The sequence below is a fragment of the Falco naumanni genome, chromosome 6 (genome assembly GCF_017639655.2).
Source record: "Falco naumanni isolate bFalNau1 chromosome 6, bFalNau1.pat, whole genome shotgun sequence".
NCBI classification, from domain to species: domain Eukaryota; kingdom Metazoa; phylum Chordata; class Aves; order Falconiformes; family Falconidae; genus Falco; species Falco naumanni.
This window is the reverse complement of record NC_054059.1, coordinates 86,276,850-86,296,182: the sequence shown is the minus strand read 5'-3', so window position 1 is coordinate 86,296,182 and position 19,333 is coordinate 86,276,850. Positions and strand designations below refer to the sequence as shown.

The window sequence follows — 19,333 nt, the reverse complement described above, 5'->3', positions numbered from 1 at the left end:
CTGTCACAGGTGCGGCCGCCGAAGGACTACGCTCCCCAGCATGCACCGCGCCCGGCTCCGCGCGGCGGCCTGCGCGGGAAAGGCCGCGCAGTATGCTGGGTAGTGTAGTCCGGGCTGTGAGGCGCGGGGGCGCGGCGCAGGGGCGAGGGCGGCAAGGGCCCGCCGGGAGCGGCGGCGGCCCCGGTGTTCCGCGGGGGAGCGGGGCGGGGTTGCCCCTGAGGGGAAGGGGTCTGCCCGGCGGGGAAGGCCGCGCTGGCGGGGCCGGTAGGCGGCGGCACCTGGACGCGGCAGCACCGCCCGCCCGGGAGGAGGCGGAGGCGGAGGGAGCGGAGCCCCCGCGCGCTGCCGCATGTGCCCGGAGCGGAGCCGGAGCGGGCAGCGCGAGCCATGGCGGAGCATGGCGCCCCGGCGCCCGCCATCCCCAACGGCGAGTGCATCGCCCGCCGCCCCGGCAACAAGGTGACCGTCGTGCTGGGGGCCCAGTGGGGCGACGAAGGGAAAGGCAAGGTGGTGGACCTGCTGGCGCAGGACGCCGACATCGTCTGCAGGTGCCAGGTGAGGAAGGCGAGCCGGGGCGCGGGGGGAGGCCGCGGGTGTCACCTTGAGGCGGGCGCCGCCGCCGCCCGCTCGTTCTCGCCCCGCTTCTCCGCCGAGCGCCCGCCGCCGCGCAGGGATGGGCGCCCGCTCCGCTCCGCGGGGGAGGCGGCGGGGCTGCCGCCGCGCAGGGCGGGCTGCAGGGCAGCGAAGCCCCCCCCGGCGGGGCAGGAGCCCCCGGCCAGCGCCCCGCCGCCGGGCTCTGCAGCCCTCCCGCGCCTCCTTTGTCCCCGTCCCGGCGCCGGGGCGGGGAGGAGGAAGGCGCCCTCGCCGCCGAGAGCCGGCCTCCGGCAGCGGGAATGCGCCCGGGGTCGCGTCCTCCCCCTCAGGGCCGCCACGGCCGCGGTCTTTGTCTGGGGGGCGCCGGGCAGGGGCCGCGCTGGGCGCCCCCCCGCAGCACCGGTGCCGGGCCGGACCCCGCGGCGGCGGCGTGGCCTGAACCCCGCCTGCGCGCTGCTCGGCCCCGCGGGGGTGCGGGCCCGGCCGAAACCGGCGGCGCGCGTGAGGGCATGCCTGCGGGCCGCAGCGGCGCGGTGCTCTGCAGCTCAGACTCGCTTTTAAAGGCTCGCCTGCCCTTGCTTCGGGATCGTTCTTGTGTCAATGAAATCCCACCTTTTTTTTTTTTTATTATTATTCTCTGTTATGGAGGCCTTATTCCAGCAAAAAAAAGTGCGGCTAGCCTGCAGGCACATTACTCTTAAATGCCTAGGTTAAAACAACCCAGGTCTGAGGAGGTGTTTTTCTTAACATTTCTAGTGTCGTAATTCTGTAGAGCACAACATCATGAACTACAACTATGTACGGTTTTTTCTTGCGTGAACTACAACCATGTACGTTGTTTTCTTGAAGTTAAGAGAGACTGCAGTGTAAAACGCCTACAGCACATGCAGACTTCGTGTAAGTGTTGTTATCTGTATGCTTTTGTTGAATGCACAAATTAAAGTTGCTGTTGGGTGTTTTGGAAGAGCGTACCATTTCCCAAAGAGTGCAAACGCTGTATTATCTAACAAAAACTGCACATAAAGCTGGTGTCGGTTGCAAGCCAGTCAGTTGCAAAGCTGACAAATCAAAAACTTGAACTTCAGAGACTTGGATTTTGAAGCAGACATGTTCTTAAATAGCTGTTTTTGCAGATGAATTACTTTTCCCCACGTATCTTTTTTTTAAAAAAAGTAATAAAATCTGATGTGGTGCTGTGGCATGGTTGCCTGGCTTTGTGGGTTATAGAACATGGTGACTCAGTTTGTTCTTTACAGCTTTGTTCTGGAAACTTTGAAGGGCATCTAGGTGAGAGTGAGCCTGTTTAATGCTAAGACTTTTTGGTGGAGAGGGAGAGGCAGACAGGCATTTTTTGTGTGCATGTGTTTTAATGTATTTGTTACTTCTTTTGAATCAGCTGGGTAGAGGATCAAGAAAAGGAAAAAAATATGATGTTACCTCAGGCTTGAATTGCATGGCCAGTTCTGCCATTTCTAATAGCGTGTTGCTTCTGCTGAAGGAAGGAGTTCATCTGTCTTCCCTTTCCTGTTGATGGCTGTGCTGTGTGGGTCTCCTCCCATGCTCTGACTCTGGCACTTCGACACTTCTGTAGGTTGATTTAAATCACCAAAATGGCAGGGAACTATTTTTCGTTGGATTTACCTTCTAACCATTTTAATAAATAAACCTGAATTTTATTGGCTCAGAGGACCTTGATGAACAGAGGAGCCCAGAACAGAGTAAGCACAAAGAACAGTCTCTCAGAATGAGGGGAGAAAATAGGAATATTCTCTTTCAGTGGTACTGAGCTGTAAAACCATCTCACTGTGTTTGCAAGCATATTCTTGATGTTTTTGTTACTGCTGGTAAATTAGAGTATGACCCTTCCGCTGGGAAGAAAGGTTGTTACACACTTAATCAGCTGCTTGCTAACACCAGCTTTCTGTAATTGGAGCTTCTGATTCTTATTTCACCATTATACTCTTATTCATTCTAGGATGGTTCTTTCTGTTCGTCATGCCACAGAGCTGCTAGAATGCCTGTGGATGAGATCAAATATTTCTAGCGTGTTCTTGTGAAAAATTTATTAGTACAACTGTTTTCTTGGAGGACTTGGGAAGCTGTAGTAGCAGGTCTAAGGTGTTGTGGAAACTTGCATTATATTGCAGTGAAACACTCTAGTGTGGCTTTCATATCCTTGGTTCTGTGCAGATGCAGAGCGTAAAAATGTTGCTGTCCCAGAAGCAGGAACGGTCACTTTTTTTGCATTGCCTGTAAAGACATTGCAAGAAATTGTACTCAAATTTATGGCCATACCTTCTTGCCTTCTAGGTAGCGGGTGACTACATACAACTAATGACTTCAGTCACTTGTTGGACTAGCTGACTGGCATCTGGAATGAGATGCATACCTAGGTATAATTAGCTGAACGAGTGTGTTAGAAAATAAGTTGTATTATGGCTCTACTTTTTCTAAATAAGTTCCCTCCAAAATATTTTATCTTGGGTCTAGAGGTTTTTTGAAAGGAAGAAGCCCTGCGCTCAGAGCAAGGGAATGCTATTTTCTTTTCAGGAGACAGATTCACATTTATCAGAAGTAGCAGTATGGTTTCAAAAACAACTGTTTGAAGAGACTAAAACTAAAATACATCCATGGGCTATGTGTATGTAGTTGCTAATGCATGAGGAGACTGCTAGTACAGAGGGTTCAGTCGCAGTTAATGCAAATATATCTACATGACAGGCAGACTATGTACTGGTTCTTCTGCTGTTAAATTTGAATTGGTCTTCATTTACATCTAGGAGGTATCTGGTAAAATTATACTATTGATAAAACAAATGCATTGGTGAAACTTTTGCACTTAAACCTACATCTGGTTTTCAGTGGCTTACAGAGCAAAGTCTGTTTACCTGCTATTACATAAATCATAGTCCAGACAGTAAAACAGAGCAAGAATTGGTTTGAGATTCAGGAGTAGTTGCCAGAAAAACTGTGTTTTTGTGGGTTTTGATTGACGTGGTTTCCTCTTAGTAAGCAGCTAGCCTCGCTGCCATCAAACCTGGCAATTTTTAGAAGTATACATTGCTTTTTTGTCAATTCCACAGGTAATGGAAAGTTAAAGGAGAACATTTCTTGTTCTGAATATGGGATTTTCTACCACTGCAGAATGCAAGCAAATTGGGGAATTTAATTACCAGTGTTAAATTTGTTAGTGGATATGGAATGGCAAAGTAATGCAAGCAAATTATTTTGGGTAATAATTTTATCAAAATAAACACAGTACCAAAATACACTGTGTATCTCTTCTGTTAATGCTACCCCTTCCACCCAATCTACCAGTGTATGCAATACAGCAAAAAAAAAAATGTAATGTCTGCACTGCGTGATTCTGTTCTCATTGACTCATTTAATCACCAGATTTTTGGTCACTTCCTGTTCTTACTATTGGAGGTAGCTGACTTATTCAGAGCATGTAATTCACATGGGTGAATAAGATTTCTTAAGTCTTGAAATGATTTTTAAGCCATGCTCCCTGTACTGAAGAATCCTCTTTTTCTGCTTCTTCAGTTCTGTTGCACATCTTGTTACTACTTCAAAACAGAATTGCAGCTTCTTACCACATCTTCTCACCCGATTTCAGTGTGGCCTGCCGGTGACTTCCCGTCGCCGCGCTGCCTGCTGTGGGGCACGTGGTTGTACTCCTGAACCGCTAAGGTCTGCTAATTGCAGCGTGTGGATTCATCATACTCCCTTTTCCTCTTCTTGCCCCCAAACAACAGTGTGTACAGTGATGCCACTGCTGATCACTTGATGTGTGGCAGTTGTAGTGCAGTAGTTAGTACAGAAGTGTTCAGTGTGCTGATTCTTGGGGTTAAGCAGTTAAAATTGATCAGCTGATAACTGCCTAAGTCAGACAAAGGCTGCTAATACCTCTAGTACTCTCTATATAGCCACTTTTTTTTATTATTTAAACTGGAATTTTCTTATCTTCCATCCACCAAGCTCACTTTTTTCTTGTTCTAAATATTCTCTTTTGAAAATGGGTTTCAGTCAAGAGCCTTTGCAGGCCATGCAGAATTATGAAGAGCAGAATCAGTAGCTGATTTTTTTTAGCTGATTAGACATTTGATAGGTGAGGTCTAGCTAGAGCTCTAATTTTTTTTTTTTAAGTGCTGGGTGCACTTTTGGACCTTGTTGTGGTTGGCAGCGTGCCAATAATGTGCTCTGGTGAGGAAAGAGAGGTCAGTAAAATGAGTTCTTTGGCCTGCCCCATCAGTGAGTCATATGCTTTGCAGGCATGCTTTAGAGCATCACTGACAGGTGATCTCTTGTTATTGTAAACAATCACACAATGTCTGAATTATTTCAAACAGAAAAACAGTTGAAATCTGATTTTTCCAGTGCATAAATTTTATACCATTAACAAAGGAGATCTTAATAGTACCAAAGAACAAATTACACCTTGATCTACTAGTGGCTTATTATTGTTCTTTCAATGTTACTGTTACTACAAAAGCTTACTGTGGTTGTTTGGTTAAGATGCAGTACCCTATAGCAGCTTATTCAGATTGCAAGTATTTTATTTCTACTGTACAACCTCATGCATTTGGAAGATGTTCTCTGTAAATATTCCCAAAGTCACTTTTTGTTTTTCATCTCCTTAAATATTCTTGTGAAATGTAGCAAACATTGGGTGGGGTTTTGTGCACTGAAGTGATGTAGTGCTGGGTCAGTCTGTGCCTTCAACATTTTTCTTGTTCCTTATCTGACTGCCTCACTTGATCTCTTTTTTAGGGATAGATTGGCCTTTATTCTGGACTTGGATAATGAATCCTGTTCCTTACCTAACTTATGTAGCCATTGCAACAGTATAGGGTGCGCAGATTAGGTGAAACTGAGGCAAAACCAGCACTAAAGAGTTTTTCCAAATATTGTCTCTCAATAGCAGTTCCACAGAGCAAGTTCTGGCATACAGAGAAATGTATGGATTTTTTTTTTTTTTTTTGAGATTAATAGATTTAAGTAAAGTTAGTTTTCTTCTATTTGTTAGGAGAAAACAGATGAATGTGTAAAACATGATGTGTTTATTCTGTTATATGCTGTCCCAGACTATGCTCTTGATCTTGTTCTGGTGCAACAGTTCTTGTAGTACATGTTAACAAATTTCTGAAGTCTAGCCAAAATTCTAGAAACTTTTATGAAGTGTATAACATGATGGCTCCTTGAGCTAGGTTTAGATCTTACAAACATGAATGGATTGTCAAGGAAGATTACTGCTAGCTGCTGGATGTTGTTTACACTTAAATCCAGGAGTGGGTTATACAGTAGAGTTTGTTAGCTGCTTGAGCGGGGAGAAAGCAAGAAACTAATCACAAAATCTGGATGTGAGAGAATAAATTCATTATCAAAACCCTGATTATTTTAAAAAATTATTTCTTTAAAGGGGGATGCTTTGTAATTTGAAGTTCAAAATTGATTTTTGGCAATATGTATTGAAATAAGAAGCAAATAGCCTAGTAATTGCAGAGCTGTGTCTAGTTAGGGTGTACCACAGGGGTTCAGCTAGACTGATCAACTTTCCAGAAGTGTGTTCAGCATTCCTAGGATCTGATTGTGGCAAGAAGGAGCCTTTCTTAACATTTTCTGTAAGTAATGGTGGTATCCAACTTTCTTGATGTATTTTTGACTTTTCATCTAAGAGTTAAAATGAAATGTTTACAGCCATATGATGCCAAAGCAACATTGACTTGCTTCTTGCCCAACTTGGCAGTCGCTTGTATAGCTAGTTTAGAAACAACAGTGGTTGCCCTGAGCTAAAAATGAATGCTGGAATGTAGTAGCAATAAAAGTAAACTGTAGAAAAAATTATGCACACACACATCTGATGGGGAGAGTTGAAAGGATTGTATGGCTTCTTCCTTATTGTAGCATGAGATAACATCTCTTTAAACTAGACAACTAATTTCTATTCTAGAGGATGTAACTTGAAAGACTTCTTTGCTCTACCCTGAGGCATCATATTTTTGAGATAGACAACTTGGCATGATCACGTCGTAAGAAAAGGCATGATTGTCATTGTAGACTTTTCGGGTAGATAGTTCTCTTAAATGCATATGTCAGTATTTCAGAGCGGCTTTAAATACTTTTGTATTTACTATCAGTATAGAGAGCCATTCACAACATGCTTTTAGTAGTAATTTCAGTCTAATTTCCTAATGAATCTTTTTTTTTTCCCCATGCACCTCCTCTGTTAGGTAAAGTTGCAGTAATGTGGACCAGTCTCAGCAGTTATGGGAGTGCTGCTGTAGGTGAGGCATCAGGGTTTGAACTGCTGTCTTGTATTGATGTGTTCAAAAAAGATTTAACTGTTCTGGATATTATATTAACTTCTAGTTTGCCCTTGAATAATGAAGATACGCTGTGGAAATAAAATGCCTCTTTTCAATGTGCATAAATTTAAAATGAAGAAAGATACGCTGTTGTTCCTCCATCTTAGTTTCAAATGCATTGTATTTTTTATGTCTTCCTGCAGTGATCTCTTGGTTGCACGTTATACTTAGATATGTACACATGCCTTATACTTAAGCGTTACACTTCCTTGGCTAGCACACATGGCACACATTATTCTTGCTCTTTGTGCTCTATACAAATGTTTTAAAAAGTAGAGAATGTCTTGCTGTCCTTTTTTTTTTTTTTGTAACGAGTCGTCATATTTTTGCTTTCAGTTTATGAACGAACAACTCTGCTTTCCTTTTGGTTTTGCTGATTATTCAAGTTGGTACATTAATGTTTTGTATTAGACTGTTTGCACTTTTTTCTAAAAAGAAAAAAAAAAAAAGAAGGGAAAACCCCAAAGTTTGAAGCTAGAATGAATTTAAGAGTGAGGGTCTTTTCAGTCGGTGATGGATGTATTGTGTCTACCTTTTTCCTGGAGGAGTCCCATGTGCCAGGAAAATGGAAGAACTGCAAATCCTCCTGCCTTAAGCTGGGAGGATAAGCAGTCTAGACCTTTGCATACTTTTCAGGTAAATCGGCGAGATTGGCTGCAAAGCCAGAAGCATGGAACTTTTCTAAGAAAACTCACCAGAGGAAGAAGTTCTGGTACAGGATTTCTGTATAAGCATTTGAGTATGGCTTTGTATAATTTTCAGAGTCTTTTTGGAAAATGAGATTCCATGCTTCCTCAATTGTTGGCTTTACTTGGCTTCAGATGAGGTCTTAAGTTAGCAGGCATTGCATATAAAACATACTGGAGCTTGGAACTCCTAGTTTGATTTTCTTTTTTTTTTTTTATTTTAAATTTTTATGTCCTTCTTACATTAATATTGTTGAAGTATATTTATGGAAAGCCAAATAAGTTATTGTTAAATAAATTAACTACTTAAGGAACATTCTGGTTGTACCTTTATATTTAGCAGAACCCAAACAAACGAAAACCCTAGGTGGTGGTTATTTCAGCCTCAGCGTTTTGTTAGCTGAGTTTTGGTTGTGGCTGGTTAAGCACTGTGAACCTTAATTCAGCAAGAAAATACTCTTTGTCTAACAAGAGCATCCCTCTTTAATCCTCGACAATAAAGATCATGATGCAAACAGGTTGGTGAAGTCATCAATTAGACTTTCTGAAGACAGGCATAAGCCATTACTATTTTGTCAAGTGAACTTCATTAAATTATCAAGATTCTGCCATAACTCCAAAAAAGATTGGTTTTTATTTGTCCAGTGAATCAGCTGAATACACAAATGTTGCCTGAGGGCTCTTGACTAGTACAGCAATGCAATTCCAGAAGAAAAATTGCTATTTAATATTATTATGAGTGCTCCTTTTCCTTGCTTTATACACAATTTGAAAGCTGCTCTGCATGGACAGAATGTAACAAGCTACAGAGCTCTTGTGCTGCTGGAAGGTTCAAAGTGAGACAGCTTGTCTTGCTTCAAGGTTGTTCATACATTCTTTTGAGTTTACCAGTTTGGCTCCAGAGTACATCTTTATAAGAGTTACACTTCTCAAAATTGTTTCAGTCTTCAGACCTATAAGAAAAAAAATAATCGTAGAGCTGTCAGGTACTTGCATTAATATTGTTGCTAGTTCTATCCAATTCTTTACCTAAAATACTTCAGCTTTTAAATACTTTAACTGCCAGCTATAGAATGCAAGAGAAAATAAGCCATTTTGCATGGATGGGGGAAGTGCTGAAATGACATACCTTAAATTACTGTATATGTCCTATTAGAAATACTGATCAGTCAATATGTTTAAAATGTAATCCTCTTTGATACTGTTGATTAGCATTCAGTGTGTTTTCCAGTGCTGCTGTTGCAACCATGGTGTAGTATTGTGGTAACTGGTGTGCTTGTGTCACCTGTGTGGGTGTGTTTGTGCTAAGTGTTGCCTTCCAGTGCTTTGGTAGCATTTTTTGGCTAGTAGGAGTCACTTATTTGATTTATTGAAATTTCAAGCTTGTTCCCAGTAAAACATCAGCTAGCAGATAATGACTTCTTTCCTTTCAAATTAATGTTTTCAAGCACTTGAAACTATTGCAAAAAGGGTGTTTCCTAAGAATATTTATCAATACTTGCAGATGCCTTTGCTATCTTATGCCCCCTCTGTGTGTGTGTAACTGATTCTGTTCACATTTGCCAGGATAGGTTGTTCTAGAATAGTATCTTGTTCTGTGTGTAGTACTGACCGACCTATCTGAATTGAATATATGGATACAGATTCTTGGGTGTGGTGCTTACAGTGAGAAGGATTTTTAGGCCACTTAATCTTCTTTAGCATGCTGAAGACACCACCCCACCCCCTACCCCCCTTCTCTTTTTGTTCGCTGTTACAAAAAAAATCGTCTCTGTGTAGTTAACCACTGTAAAAGGCATATTTCAAAAGTGGTATTTCATAGGGAATGTTTTTTTGGAATGAGGCTTCTAGAAAGGGGGTGAGTACGTTAAAGGGGGTTTTGTTTCCAGGACTGCTGTCATTCTAACAGTACTTGTGTGATAATTTGTCTATTAGTATGTACCTTTGTGTCAGAGTCCTGTATGCTTAGCTGTTCTACATGTTTAATAGCTTGGATATTTCAAGATTACCAGCTAGTGGTCAGGGGTCATATGCTTTTTCAAGGAAGTGATTGAAACATACCCCACAAAATGGGAATAATGGCTTTTAAAAAAGCTTATGCATTTAGTTATCTTACAAAAACAGGTATTGCTTGAAGTATTATAGATTGGTAATGATCTTATGCCTGATCCTAATTTCTTTGTTCCACTTAATGACTTAAAATACTCTAAAATAATAGTATAATTTAATATTGTCAGGATCATGAAAGGAGAAAAAAAGCTACTGTGTCTTACTAGGATTTTAAATTGTTCATCCATCAGAACATCAAGCTAAAAAGTCCCTAAGCTAAGTCCATATACTGAAATCATAGAATGGTTTGGGTTGGAAGGGACCTTAAAGACCATCTAGCTCCAACCCCCCGCCATGGGCAGGGACACCTGCCACTAGACCAGGTTGCTCCCAGCCCTGTCCAGCCTGGCCTTGGACACTACCAGGGATGGGGCATCCACGGCTTCTCTGGGCAGCCTGTGCCAGCACCTCACCACCCCCACAGTAAAGAATTTCTTCCGAGTATCTAATCTAAATCTACCCACTTTCTGTTTAAAGCCATTCTCCGATACCACATACCCTTGTAAAACATCCCTCTCCAGATTTCTTGTCCCCCCTGTTAGGTACTGGGGGGCTGCTATAAGGTGTCCCTGGAGGCTTCTCTTCTCCAGGCTGAACACCCCCAGTTCCCTGAACCTGCCTTCACAGGAGAGGTGCGTCATCTTTGTGGCCTCCTCTGGACTCCAGCAGGTCCATGTCCTTTTTGCATTGGGACACACAACATAGGTTCATGCTTGTTGTTCATGATGACTTTCACACTTTGATTCCAATGCAACAGGCACCCACTTTTGAGCTGGATATGTGCAGAAGTTTTAATAAAAAAAACCAACAAACCAACCAAACCCAACCCAACAAAACCCCCAACAAATTAACAACTCTTTAAATAAAGAGTACTAAGAAACTTCCATGGCTGAGGTGTCTTTTGGTTTGTTTTTGCATCAAAGCTATGATTAAAGCAGCTCTCTAAGATGACTAGTTTCATAATACCACAAATGATTTGAACTGGTGGTGTTGGGGAAGAAAATAGGTGTTTTGTTCTCACCACTTCGAGCAAGCTCATGTTTTTCCCTGTTATCAGCAGTAATGTTCAGTGTCACCTGGTGGCAGTTAGTCCTTCAGCATTGCTGGCAGCAGTGTAGGCAGCAGCTGGTAATCTGAAAACTGGAGACCGGATCCAAGCATGAAACCGACCACCCTAACTTTGGTGTGTGGTTTCAAAGTTTTGAGTGACAACAGTGGGCCTAGGTATTGACTACAAGGCAAAATCAAAAGTTAAAGAAGGACAACACTGTATTACTTTGTATTATGAAGTTCATGCTCCTGGCGGTTGAAGAGTTGGGGAAATTCATTTAGAGGCGCAATCACAGAACGGTCAGGGTTGGAAGAGACCTCTGCAGATCATCTAGTCCAACCCCCTGCTAAAGCAGGGTCTCCTCGGTCAGGTTGCACAGTCGCATCCAGGTGGGTTCTGAATGTCTCCAGAGAAGGAGACTGCACAGCCTCTCTGGGCAGCCTGTACCAGTGCTCTGGCACCCTCACAGTAAATTAGGTTTTCCTCATATTCCGATGGAACTTCTTGTGTTGCAGTTTGTGCATGTCACCCCTTGTCCTGTCACTTGGCACTATTGAAGAGCTTGGTCCTATCCTCCTGACACTCACCCTTGAGATATTTGTAGACATTGATAAGATCCCTTCTCAGTCTTCTCCAGGCTGAACAGGCCCAGCTCCCTCAGCCTCTCCTCATGAGGCAGATGCTCCAGCCCCCTCATCACCTCCGTAGCCCTCTGCCGGACCCTGCCCAGCAGTTCCCAGTCTCCCTTGACCTGGGGAGCCCAGCCCTGGACACGGCGCCCCAGGTGCGGCCTCCCCAGGGCAGAGCCGAGGGGCAGGATCACCTCCCTGCACCTGCTGGCCACGCTCCCCCTCACGCACCCCGGGGTCCCGCTGGCCCCTCAGCCACCAGGGCTCACTGCTGGCTCACAGGCGACTTGCTGCCCACCAGAACCCCCAGGTCCCCTCCGCAGAGCTGCCCCCCAGCAGGTCAGCCCCAGCCCGTACCGGTGCGTGGGGCTGCTCCTCCCCAGGGGCAGGACCCTGCTCTTGCCTGTGCTGAACCCCACGAGGTTCCTCTCCGCCAGCTCTCCAGCCTGCCCAGGCCTCGCTGAAGGGCAGCGCAGCCTGCGGGTGTATCGGCCGCTCCCCCCCGGCTTCGTGTCACCTGCCCACGTGCTGAGGGCACGCTCTGTCCCCGCGTCCCGGTCACTGATGGGCAAGTTGAACAGGACCGGACCCAGCACTGACCCCTGGGGAACCCTGTGGGCCACAGGCCTCCAGCTGGACCCTGCGCCGCTGGTCACAACCCTCCGGGCTCTGCCCTTCAGCCCGGTCTCAGTCCACCTCGCTGTCCCCTCATCCAGCCCGCGCTGCCTGAGCTTACCTACGAGGATGTTATGGGAGACGGTGTCAAGAGCCTTGCTGAGGTCAGGGTAGGCACCATCCACTGCTCTCCCCTCATCTGCCCAACCAGTCCTGCCATCATAGAAGGCTTTTAGGTTGGTCAGGCATGGTTTCCTCTTGGTGAATCCACATTAACTCTTCCTGATGACCTTCTTTTCCTCCACATGCTTAGAGATGACCTCCAGGATGAGCTGTTCCATCACCTTTCCAGGGATGCTGGGGAGGCTGACCAGCCTGTAGTTTCCTGGGTCCTCCTTCTTGCCCTTTTTGAAGCTTGCATTGACACCGGCTTCCCTCCAGTCCACAGGCACCTGTCTTGTTCTCCATGACCTTTTAAAGATGATGGAGGGTGTCTCGGCAAAAACATCTGCCCATTCCCTCAGCACTAGGGGGTGCATCCCATCGGGGCCCGTGGATTTATGGTGTCAGGTTTGCTGAAGTGACCTCTAACCTGAACCTCCTAGACCAGGGGGAAGTGTTCCTTTCTCCAGGCTCCTCTCTTGCCTCCAGGGTCTGGGAAGCCTGAGGGCTGGCCATGGCAGTAAAGACCAAAGCAAAGGTGGCATTCAGTAACTCCACCTCCCCTGTATCCGTCATCAGCAGGGCACCCATACTCACTCTTTTCCTACTGATGTACTTGAAGAAGCCCTTCTTGTCCTTGCCCTCCCTCACAAGATTTAATTCCAGATGGATCTTAGCCTTCCTTACCGCCCCTTGCATGTTCTGACAACACTCCTATGTTCTTTCTGAGTAGCCTGTCTCTTTTTCCATGTCCCATAAACTCCCTTCTTCTGAGTTTTGCCAGAAGCTCCTGCTCATCCATGCAGACCTCCTGCCCCCTTTGCTTGATTTCTTACTCATGGGGATGCATCGATCTTGAGCTTGGAGGAAGTGATGCTTGAGTAATTAGTCTTGGTTGGACTCCCCTGCCTTCTAGAGCCCTAACCCACGGGATTCCTCCAAGCAGGGCCTTAAAGAAGGCGTTTAACATTGTAATTTGGTAAAGCTCTGGGCTGCTGAAAGGGCTGATCCTTTGGTCACCAAAGAATCCTTAGGGAGAAAATGGGGAACTGTTCCAAATACTGTGTTGAAAGATATGAGGAGAAAAAATAGTGCAAGGAAAGGAGAAAGGACAAACTGAATGCTTTTAACTTTTTAAAATTTACCTCAAAATACAGTGCTAAGAAGATTGCTGACTTCTGAAAACCCAGTTTTGGAAACCTCAGAGGATGCTAAAACTGCAGTGCTGTGCCTTGATAGAAATGCACAGAGGGATGGTGCTATACCTAAGGAAAGTATGCTTGAGACCTCAGAAGCAGCAAGTTTGTGCTAGCTTCTGGATGGGAGTACAGTGTGGTGTTGCTGGTTCTTACTGCTCCAAGGGAGGCTGCTTTATTGCTAGATGGAGAATCTGGTTTATGTTCTGTTCTGTAGCAAGGCATGTGCTTATTTTTCCTATGTACTGTTTTCTGTGATGAAATGAGCCCAAGTCAGCAAGCTGGTTTCTAATGTAAAGAAAACCTAAAGAGAAATTGTTTGGCTTTTTTTTTTCTTCTTTTTTTTTTTTTTTTTTTTCCTAAATAGCATGCTTTCTTCTAAGTGAGCCTTATTAGAAATTTAGGGAGAAAATAATTTATATTCTTACCTAAATAGCCTGGTAATAACCAAATTAGAGAGATATTTCAGTATCAAATAAGCAAAAGTTAAGCATTATGCATATTAAATTTATGAAGTGCTTGGTCTCTGGTGTAAAATTAACAAGAACAGTTTTTTTTTCCTAACAATTTCCAACAATATACTTCCAGTTCACAGTATTTGAATGGTAGGTGATGCAGACTTTTGGGCACTAAACACCTGGTTTTCTGTTGTTGTCTGACTTTGTCTCCTTGGTATGTTTCAGGGATGATGCTGTACTAAAAAAATTTTCAGGTAACTAGCAGATACCTTTTGGTATGACTTCCAGAACGAAAAGAAAATAAAAGATGTTGGGATAGTCTAGAGTGTCCGTTGAAATGGGAAGCTTATGGCATGTAAGGATTCTGCTGTGTGTATCCAAACTTGAAGGACATGCGCAGGCATATACTTAAGTATGCAAAAAGCAATTTATCTTCGCCGTGGTAAATATATGTATAAGAAAATAATATACACAAGTTTTGGTAATATAAATATCAGAATTACTTTTCAGTGATTAGAGTGTTACGAATTTTTAATTATTTTTAAAGTTACATTTTTTCTTAAGAGCTGTTTAAACTGATAGGAGGTTTGGGCAGGAGAGGGGAGAAAGGTTCTTAAATGACTGTTAAGAGAGGCAGTCTTCAAAATTTTGATTCTGCTGTTCTGGCAGATCTGAGGGTTGACAATGCTGTATCTGATATTGTAACAACTTGTGAGATGCAGCAGTGAAAGACTTTCACAGAAATGTTTTTAGGAAGCAATTAAGGAAACAAGTGGGTGTTTGTGTGTGTGTGTGTGTGTGTGTGTGTGTGTTTTGGTTTTTTTTCTTGAGAATATGTAAGACAAGTGGGGTTAGACGACTTTTAAAACAGCTGTATCAGAGCATGGAAACCGTGGAAGCAGAGGGAGTGAACAGAAGACTTCATGAAGAAGGTTCAGTAGGTTTGTGTTTAGCAGGTATTTGGACCTTGAAAGCTCTCTTCTGGTCCTGCCTTACAACTGTCTACACTGAACTGATTTTTATTGTCTTCCGCAAGTTTAATGTACCTAAAAATTGCTAAAAGGCTCTTTCTTTTATTTTTTTTCCCTCCCCTTAAAAGGGCTTTCCTGCTTGTCTTTTGCATTAGGTATTTGTTGTTTGCTGTATTTCATAAAGCCTCTTCAGCATAATTTTGGAACTAAATATTGCATTGCAATACCAAGCGAGTAAAGTCTTGAGTGTGTTAGATATTCCTGTGTCATGCTACTTTGTCTTATTGATTACCTTTCCCTTAAATTTGTTTTGGTTTTTTTGTTTTTTTTTTTTATCTGCATGATACTACTTTGGCAAAGCCAGGCGTGCCTTGGCTGCCTGACCTCCTTCACAGCCTGCATTCTGACTTCTGGAGGGGCTTCCTCTGCTGCTGTTCTGCAGAATGGAAAGAAAGCATCCCAGTGAAGAAGCTCTTTGTTCAGAGTGCCACTGGTGCCACCTTGTACCTCTCATGTGTAGGAAGTCATCTTTTCCCCACCTCAGTCCTGTTGTGCAATCCATCTATTTGTAGCTGTATCCAGAATTGCCTTGCCCTAGTGTGTTGGCCATGGCACACTTCTTGGCTCAGTTGAAGGAAATCTTGCGGTTGTTCAGGGAGAAAGGGAAAAGGAGCCACTGCTACATGCACATGGTGTAGTCTAGACTGAGCAGGAGAATCTTTTAGTCTTGCTGCGCACTTGGCCTGTTTATTTGTGTTGGCCCAAGGTAGATGTTTCAGTTTTCACGTGGCTGGGAGAGAACTCCTGTAGCTTGGGTACCTAGAAGGTTACCGAGATATGGTAGACTGATTACTGTATTTGGTTAACTAGGGAGTACTGCCAACCTCAAGAAATGACTTGTATATCTTAATTTCCCTCTGGCAAAAGCTTTACACAATGTATTGAAGATCATTTGAGCATGAACTTTGTTTAACTACTAGTGAAAAGAAATTCCACAGTTAGTTCTCCATTAATAATGTTTAAACATTTGAATCAAAGCAGTGTTAGCTTGAATGACCTAACTGGTCCCATTTGGTTTAGTGTGATGAGGGAGGAGGAGTGAGAAATCCAGATGGAAAGTACCGAAGCCAGGAGTGACTTCATCAGTTTATGCCTTGAATTATGCCCAGAAGCAATAGTTGCCTACATGAGGAATATCTTGGCATTACCGTCAATTTCTGGAGGAGGAAAAAACCCCAAACCCCACAAACCAAACTCAAGACCCCATAACTTAACAACCAGCCACCTCTCCGCCCCAGCACCACTAGAACTCTGAGTTCAGGTTTCTGTAATTACAGTTGTTTACCAAACCTGTGTTGTGCAATGTCTGAGCACACAACATGTGTACACTTCACTGCTAGTTCACTGTAAGTGTACGGTGTGAACCATTCTTTTAATGTATTACAATTCCTAACTGTGTTAAAACTGTGTTAAAACTGAATTAATGAGATGTTGTTGTTTTAATGCTGTCCTAAAATACAGTTTGAAATTAAAAATATTTTTCAGTTGACATCCAAAACAGAGGGTGGGGACTGACCTAACGTTCTACCAGACTACTGCTATCAGTAGCACTTTTGGGACTGAATCTTTTCATGTCATAGGCATCATAATAATAAAACCAACTAAATTCTGAGATTCAAATTTAGGCCTCATCTGTAAAGAAGCATTTGGAAACTTTGGTATTATTATGGCCCTAGAGTCTGTTCAGATGGTGATTCATCACATGTAATGTCAAGTTTTCTACTTCAGTCTCTAGCAAAATCCCTTGAAGTATAACTACTCACAGTAAACATGCAGAAGTATATTTAACTAGCTTGCTTCTAGATAAAGTATGAGCAGTGCTGTATGTGTAGTTCAAGGTTTAAAAGGTAAAATGCCATTTTCATTGTCAGCCACGGGGTATTTTTCAATGAGCACAGAGCCAACACAACTCAGCAGTGCAAGGGGAAATCTTTGTGATTTGGTGACACCACCAAAACCCAGCAGCTATGTTCTCATGATTAACAGTGTGAGCATGCATGCTGTACACCTTACTCAAGCAGATGCGACTGCTGAACTTCAGGTTAGCATGTCTGAATGGCACCAGTAGCTTGGCAGACTTTAAGAGACTAAGAATTTATTGTTAATCATGATTTAATGTCTACAGTGGCCAATTTTTCTTTATTTGATGTTCATGACACTAGAAAAAAAAATTAAATAAATTGAGAAGCAAACCAAGAAAGTAAATCATCCAGTTAGTAGAGGATTTGAAATTAATAGTCATGTACTAATCTTATTGTTGCTTATGGGTTAGTTCAGTTTGTTTATGCTGCAGTGGGAGAGTTTTGACTTGTCTTCCCATTTGTAAATTACTACTACCTCAGTACTTCACTGTTGTACTTAGACCTACTTACTGAATCTTAAAGCACTTCAGCGTTCATATTTGTATAGACTGATATTACCAGTGGATCTAACAGAAAGGAATGATTTGAAGGAATCTGATGAGGATGAAGGTAACTACCACTTTCAGCAGATGCACTTGCCTGTAAATGCTACTTTAGTACATAACTCTTCTTTCTTCCCCAAGAAAGGTTTTGCTTAGATTCTCAAACAGTAAATAGAAACCCAATGTCTTTTCTTACTAAAAAAAGCTTGTATGTATGTAACTTAGTAGTTCTTGGAATATTATCTAGTTTCAGAGTAACTTGCAGTAGCTCAGGACTGTCAGCATTGCATTTCAGAAATAGTTGTAAATGATCTACCTGGTAAAGTAGGTAACATCCTTTTAAATCAAAGATACAACTGTAGAGTTGGTAGACGGCTAAACAGTTGTTCTTAACAGCTGCTGTTGAGTAGGAGGGTTAGAGGGGAGGAGGAGGAAGGTTATTCCTGAAGTATTATTTTCTTGAAAGAATAAACTTGAAAAGCTTGCTTTATTTATGCAATCAATATGTTTCATGTGTTGTGAAGTGAAAATTTGGCATTCTCTGATTAAGTCAGATCGTTTTCAGTGAAAACAATCTGCATGTGGAAATCTTTAAAACTTTTGTCAGGGTACTATTCAGTACATGGAAAGACTCCACATTGTATTACTAAATCAGTTAAGCTTTTCTTCAATTTGGACATTTCCCTTGCGTGAAGGTTTATTAGTCTTCCCTCTGTTGCCAAAGGAGGTGGAATGGCTGTAAGTCCTCAAATAAATAATGCTGAAATCACAAGGATTTTCCTTGCTAACTTCACTGAGATTAGGCTTTTACCTGTGTTTTTGTATACTGGCACAAATGTTTGATATGTATGAATATTCTTTATTTGTAATGTCAGATATGTGGTATATATTGCATTCATGCTTGGTAAATGTTGTGGAAGTAGTGAGCAGCTGTTGAGTCCCTTGCTTTGAAAAGATCTTTGTGCTACATTATTCTGAAATATTTCAGATTTGTAATTCCATAATTAGTATTTGATACAGTTTCTTTTTTCTTCTTCTGTTCATGTAGTGCCTTTCTTCCATTTGTCTTGTGCTGAAAGAAGGCTTAGATTAGAAGTCTTAAGGTTTTCCTTCTATGAAGCAGTTTGTTTGGTGCAAGGTGTCTGCGAAGGATGCTCCTGTATTATGACAAACAGAACCATATTTTATGTAACCTTGTCTTGCACAAATGCCTTGGTCACAAGAGAGTGTAAGCTTATTTTCAAAAGTACAACAAACGAGAATTGGGGATATTTGGTAAATATTTTGTAATCTTTTTAGCTTCGTAAGCCTATCTTGACCCTCTTTAGGACTTGGTCACAGGCTTCTTTTTGTATTTTGGACATATTTCACAGTTTAACAAATCTCTTAATACTCTCTTTGTGGTAATGAAAAAAGCTAGAAATGTGAAATGTTATTTTGATGTAAATAGTTTCTGGTAACTTATGAAAACCGGAATCATCTTAGTTCCCTCTAGATTCACTCTTTAACAGCATGTTTCAGATACAAATGACTTGCTATTACAGACCTTTCTTACTGCTGAGGAGGTATAGAATGAGCAAGTTAACTTTGCTGTTTATTGTTCATAGAAAACCACTCGAAAGGCTGAACCCAAAATTCAGAACAACAAACTTTCATGTTGCCAAACAGCTAGACTTATCTTTCCCAATAACTACATGGTTTTATATACTCAAGTTTAACTGGTGGGTGGTTTTTTTTCTTTGCCAAGGTTGCAGTTCCACTTTGAATACTTACTCTCCATAACTGCAATAGGAAACTAGTAAAACTGATGATGGCTTTTAGAAATGTTTGCATGTTCTAGAATATTTATGCTCCTGTCTAGTAATTTTTAGAACATTTTAATCTTATTCCAAGTTTTTGTACCTTTGGTGAACCAAAATACTGTCCAAAGTCTATGTGACATACAGTACTGATGTTGAAATTGTTGGGTTTGACAAAACAAGTTTGGCTGATTTCCTGGGAGAAGGAGATCTCTGAAAGATCGTTCTTCA

General features: G+C 42.6%; 1 protein-coding gene across 1 annotated transcript in view; it reads left to right on the top strand.

Annotated features, from left to right (window-relative positions):
• The first annotated feature begins 250 nt into the window (after window positions 1-250).
• ADSS2 (adenylosuccinate synthase 2) overlaps window positions 251-19,333 on the top strand; it is a 40,480-nt gene continuing 21,397 nt past the window's right edge. The window contains exon 1 of the mRNA XM_040597990.1: window positions 251-555. Coding sequence (XP_040453924.1) covers window positions 388-555 — 168 coding nt within the window. The 5' untranslated portion in view covers window positions 251-387. The remainder of the gene's footprint in view (window positions 556-19,333) is intronic.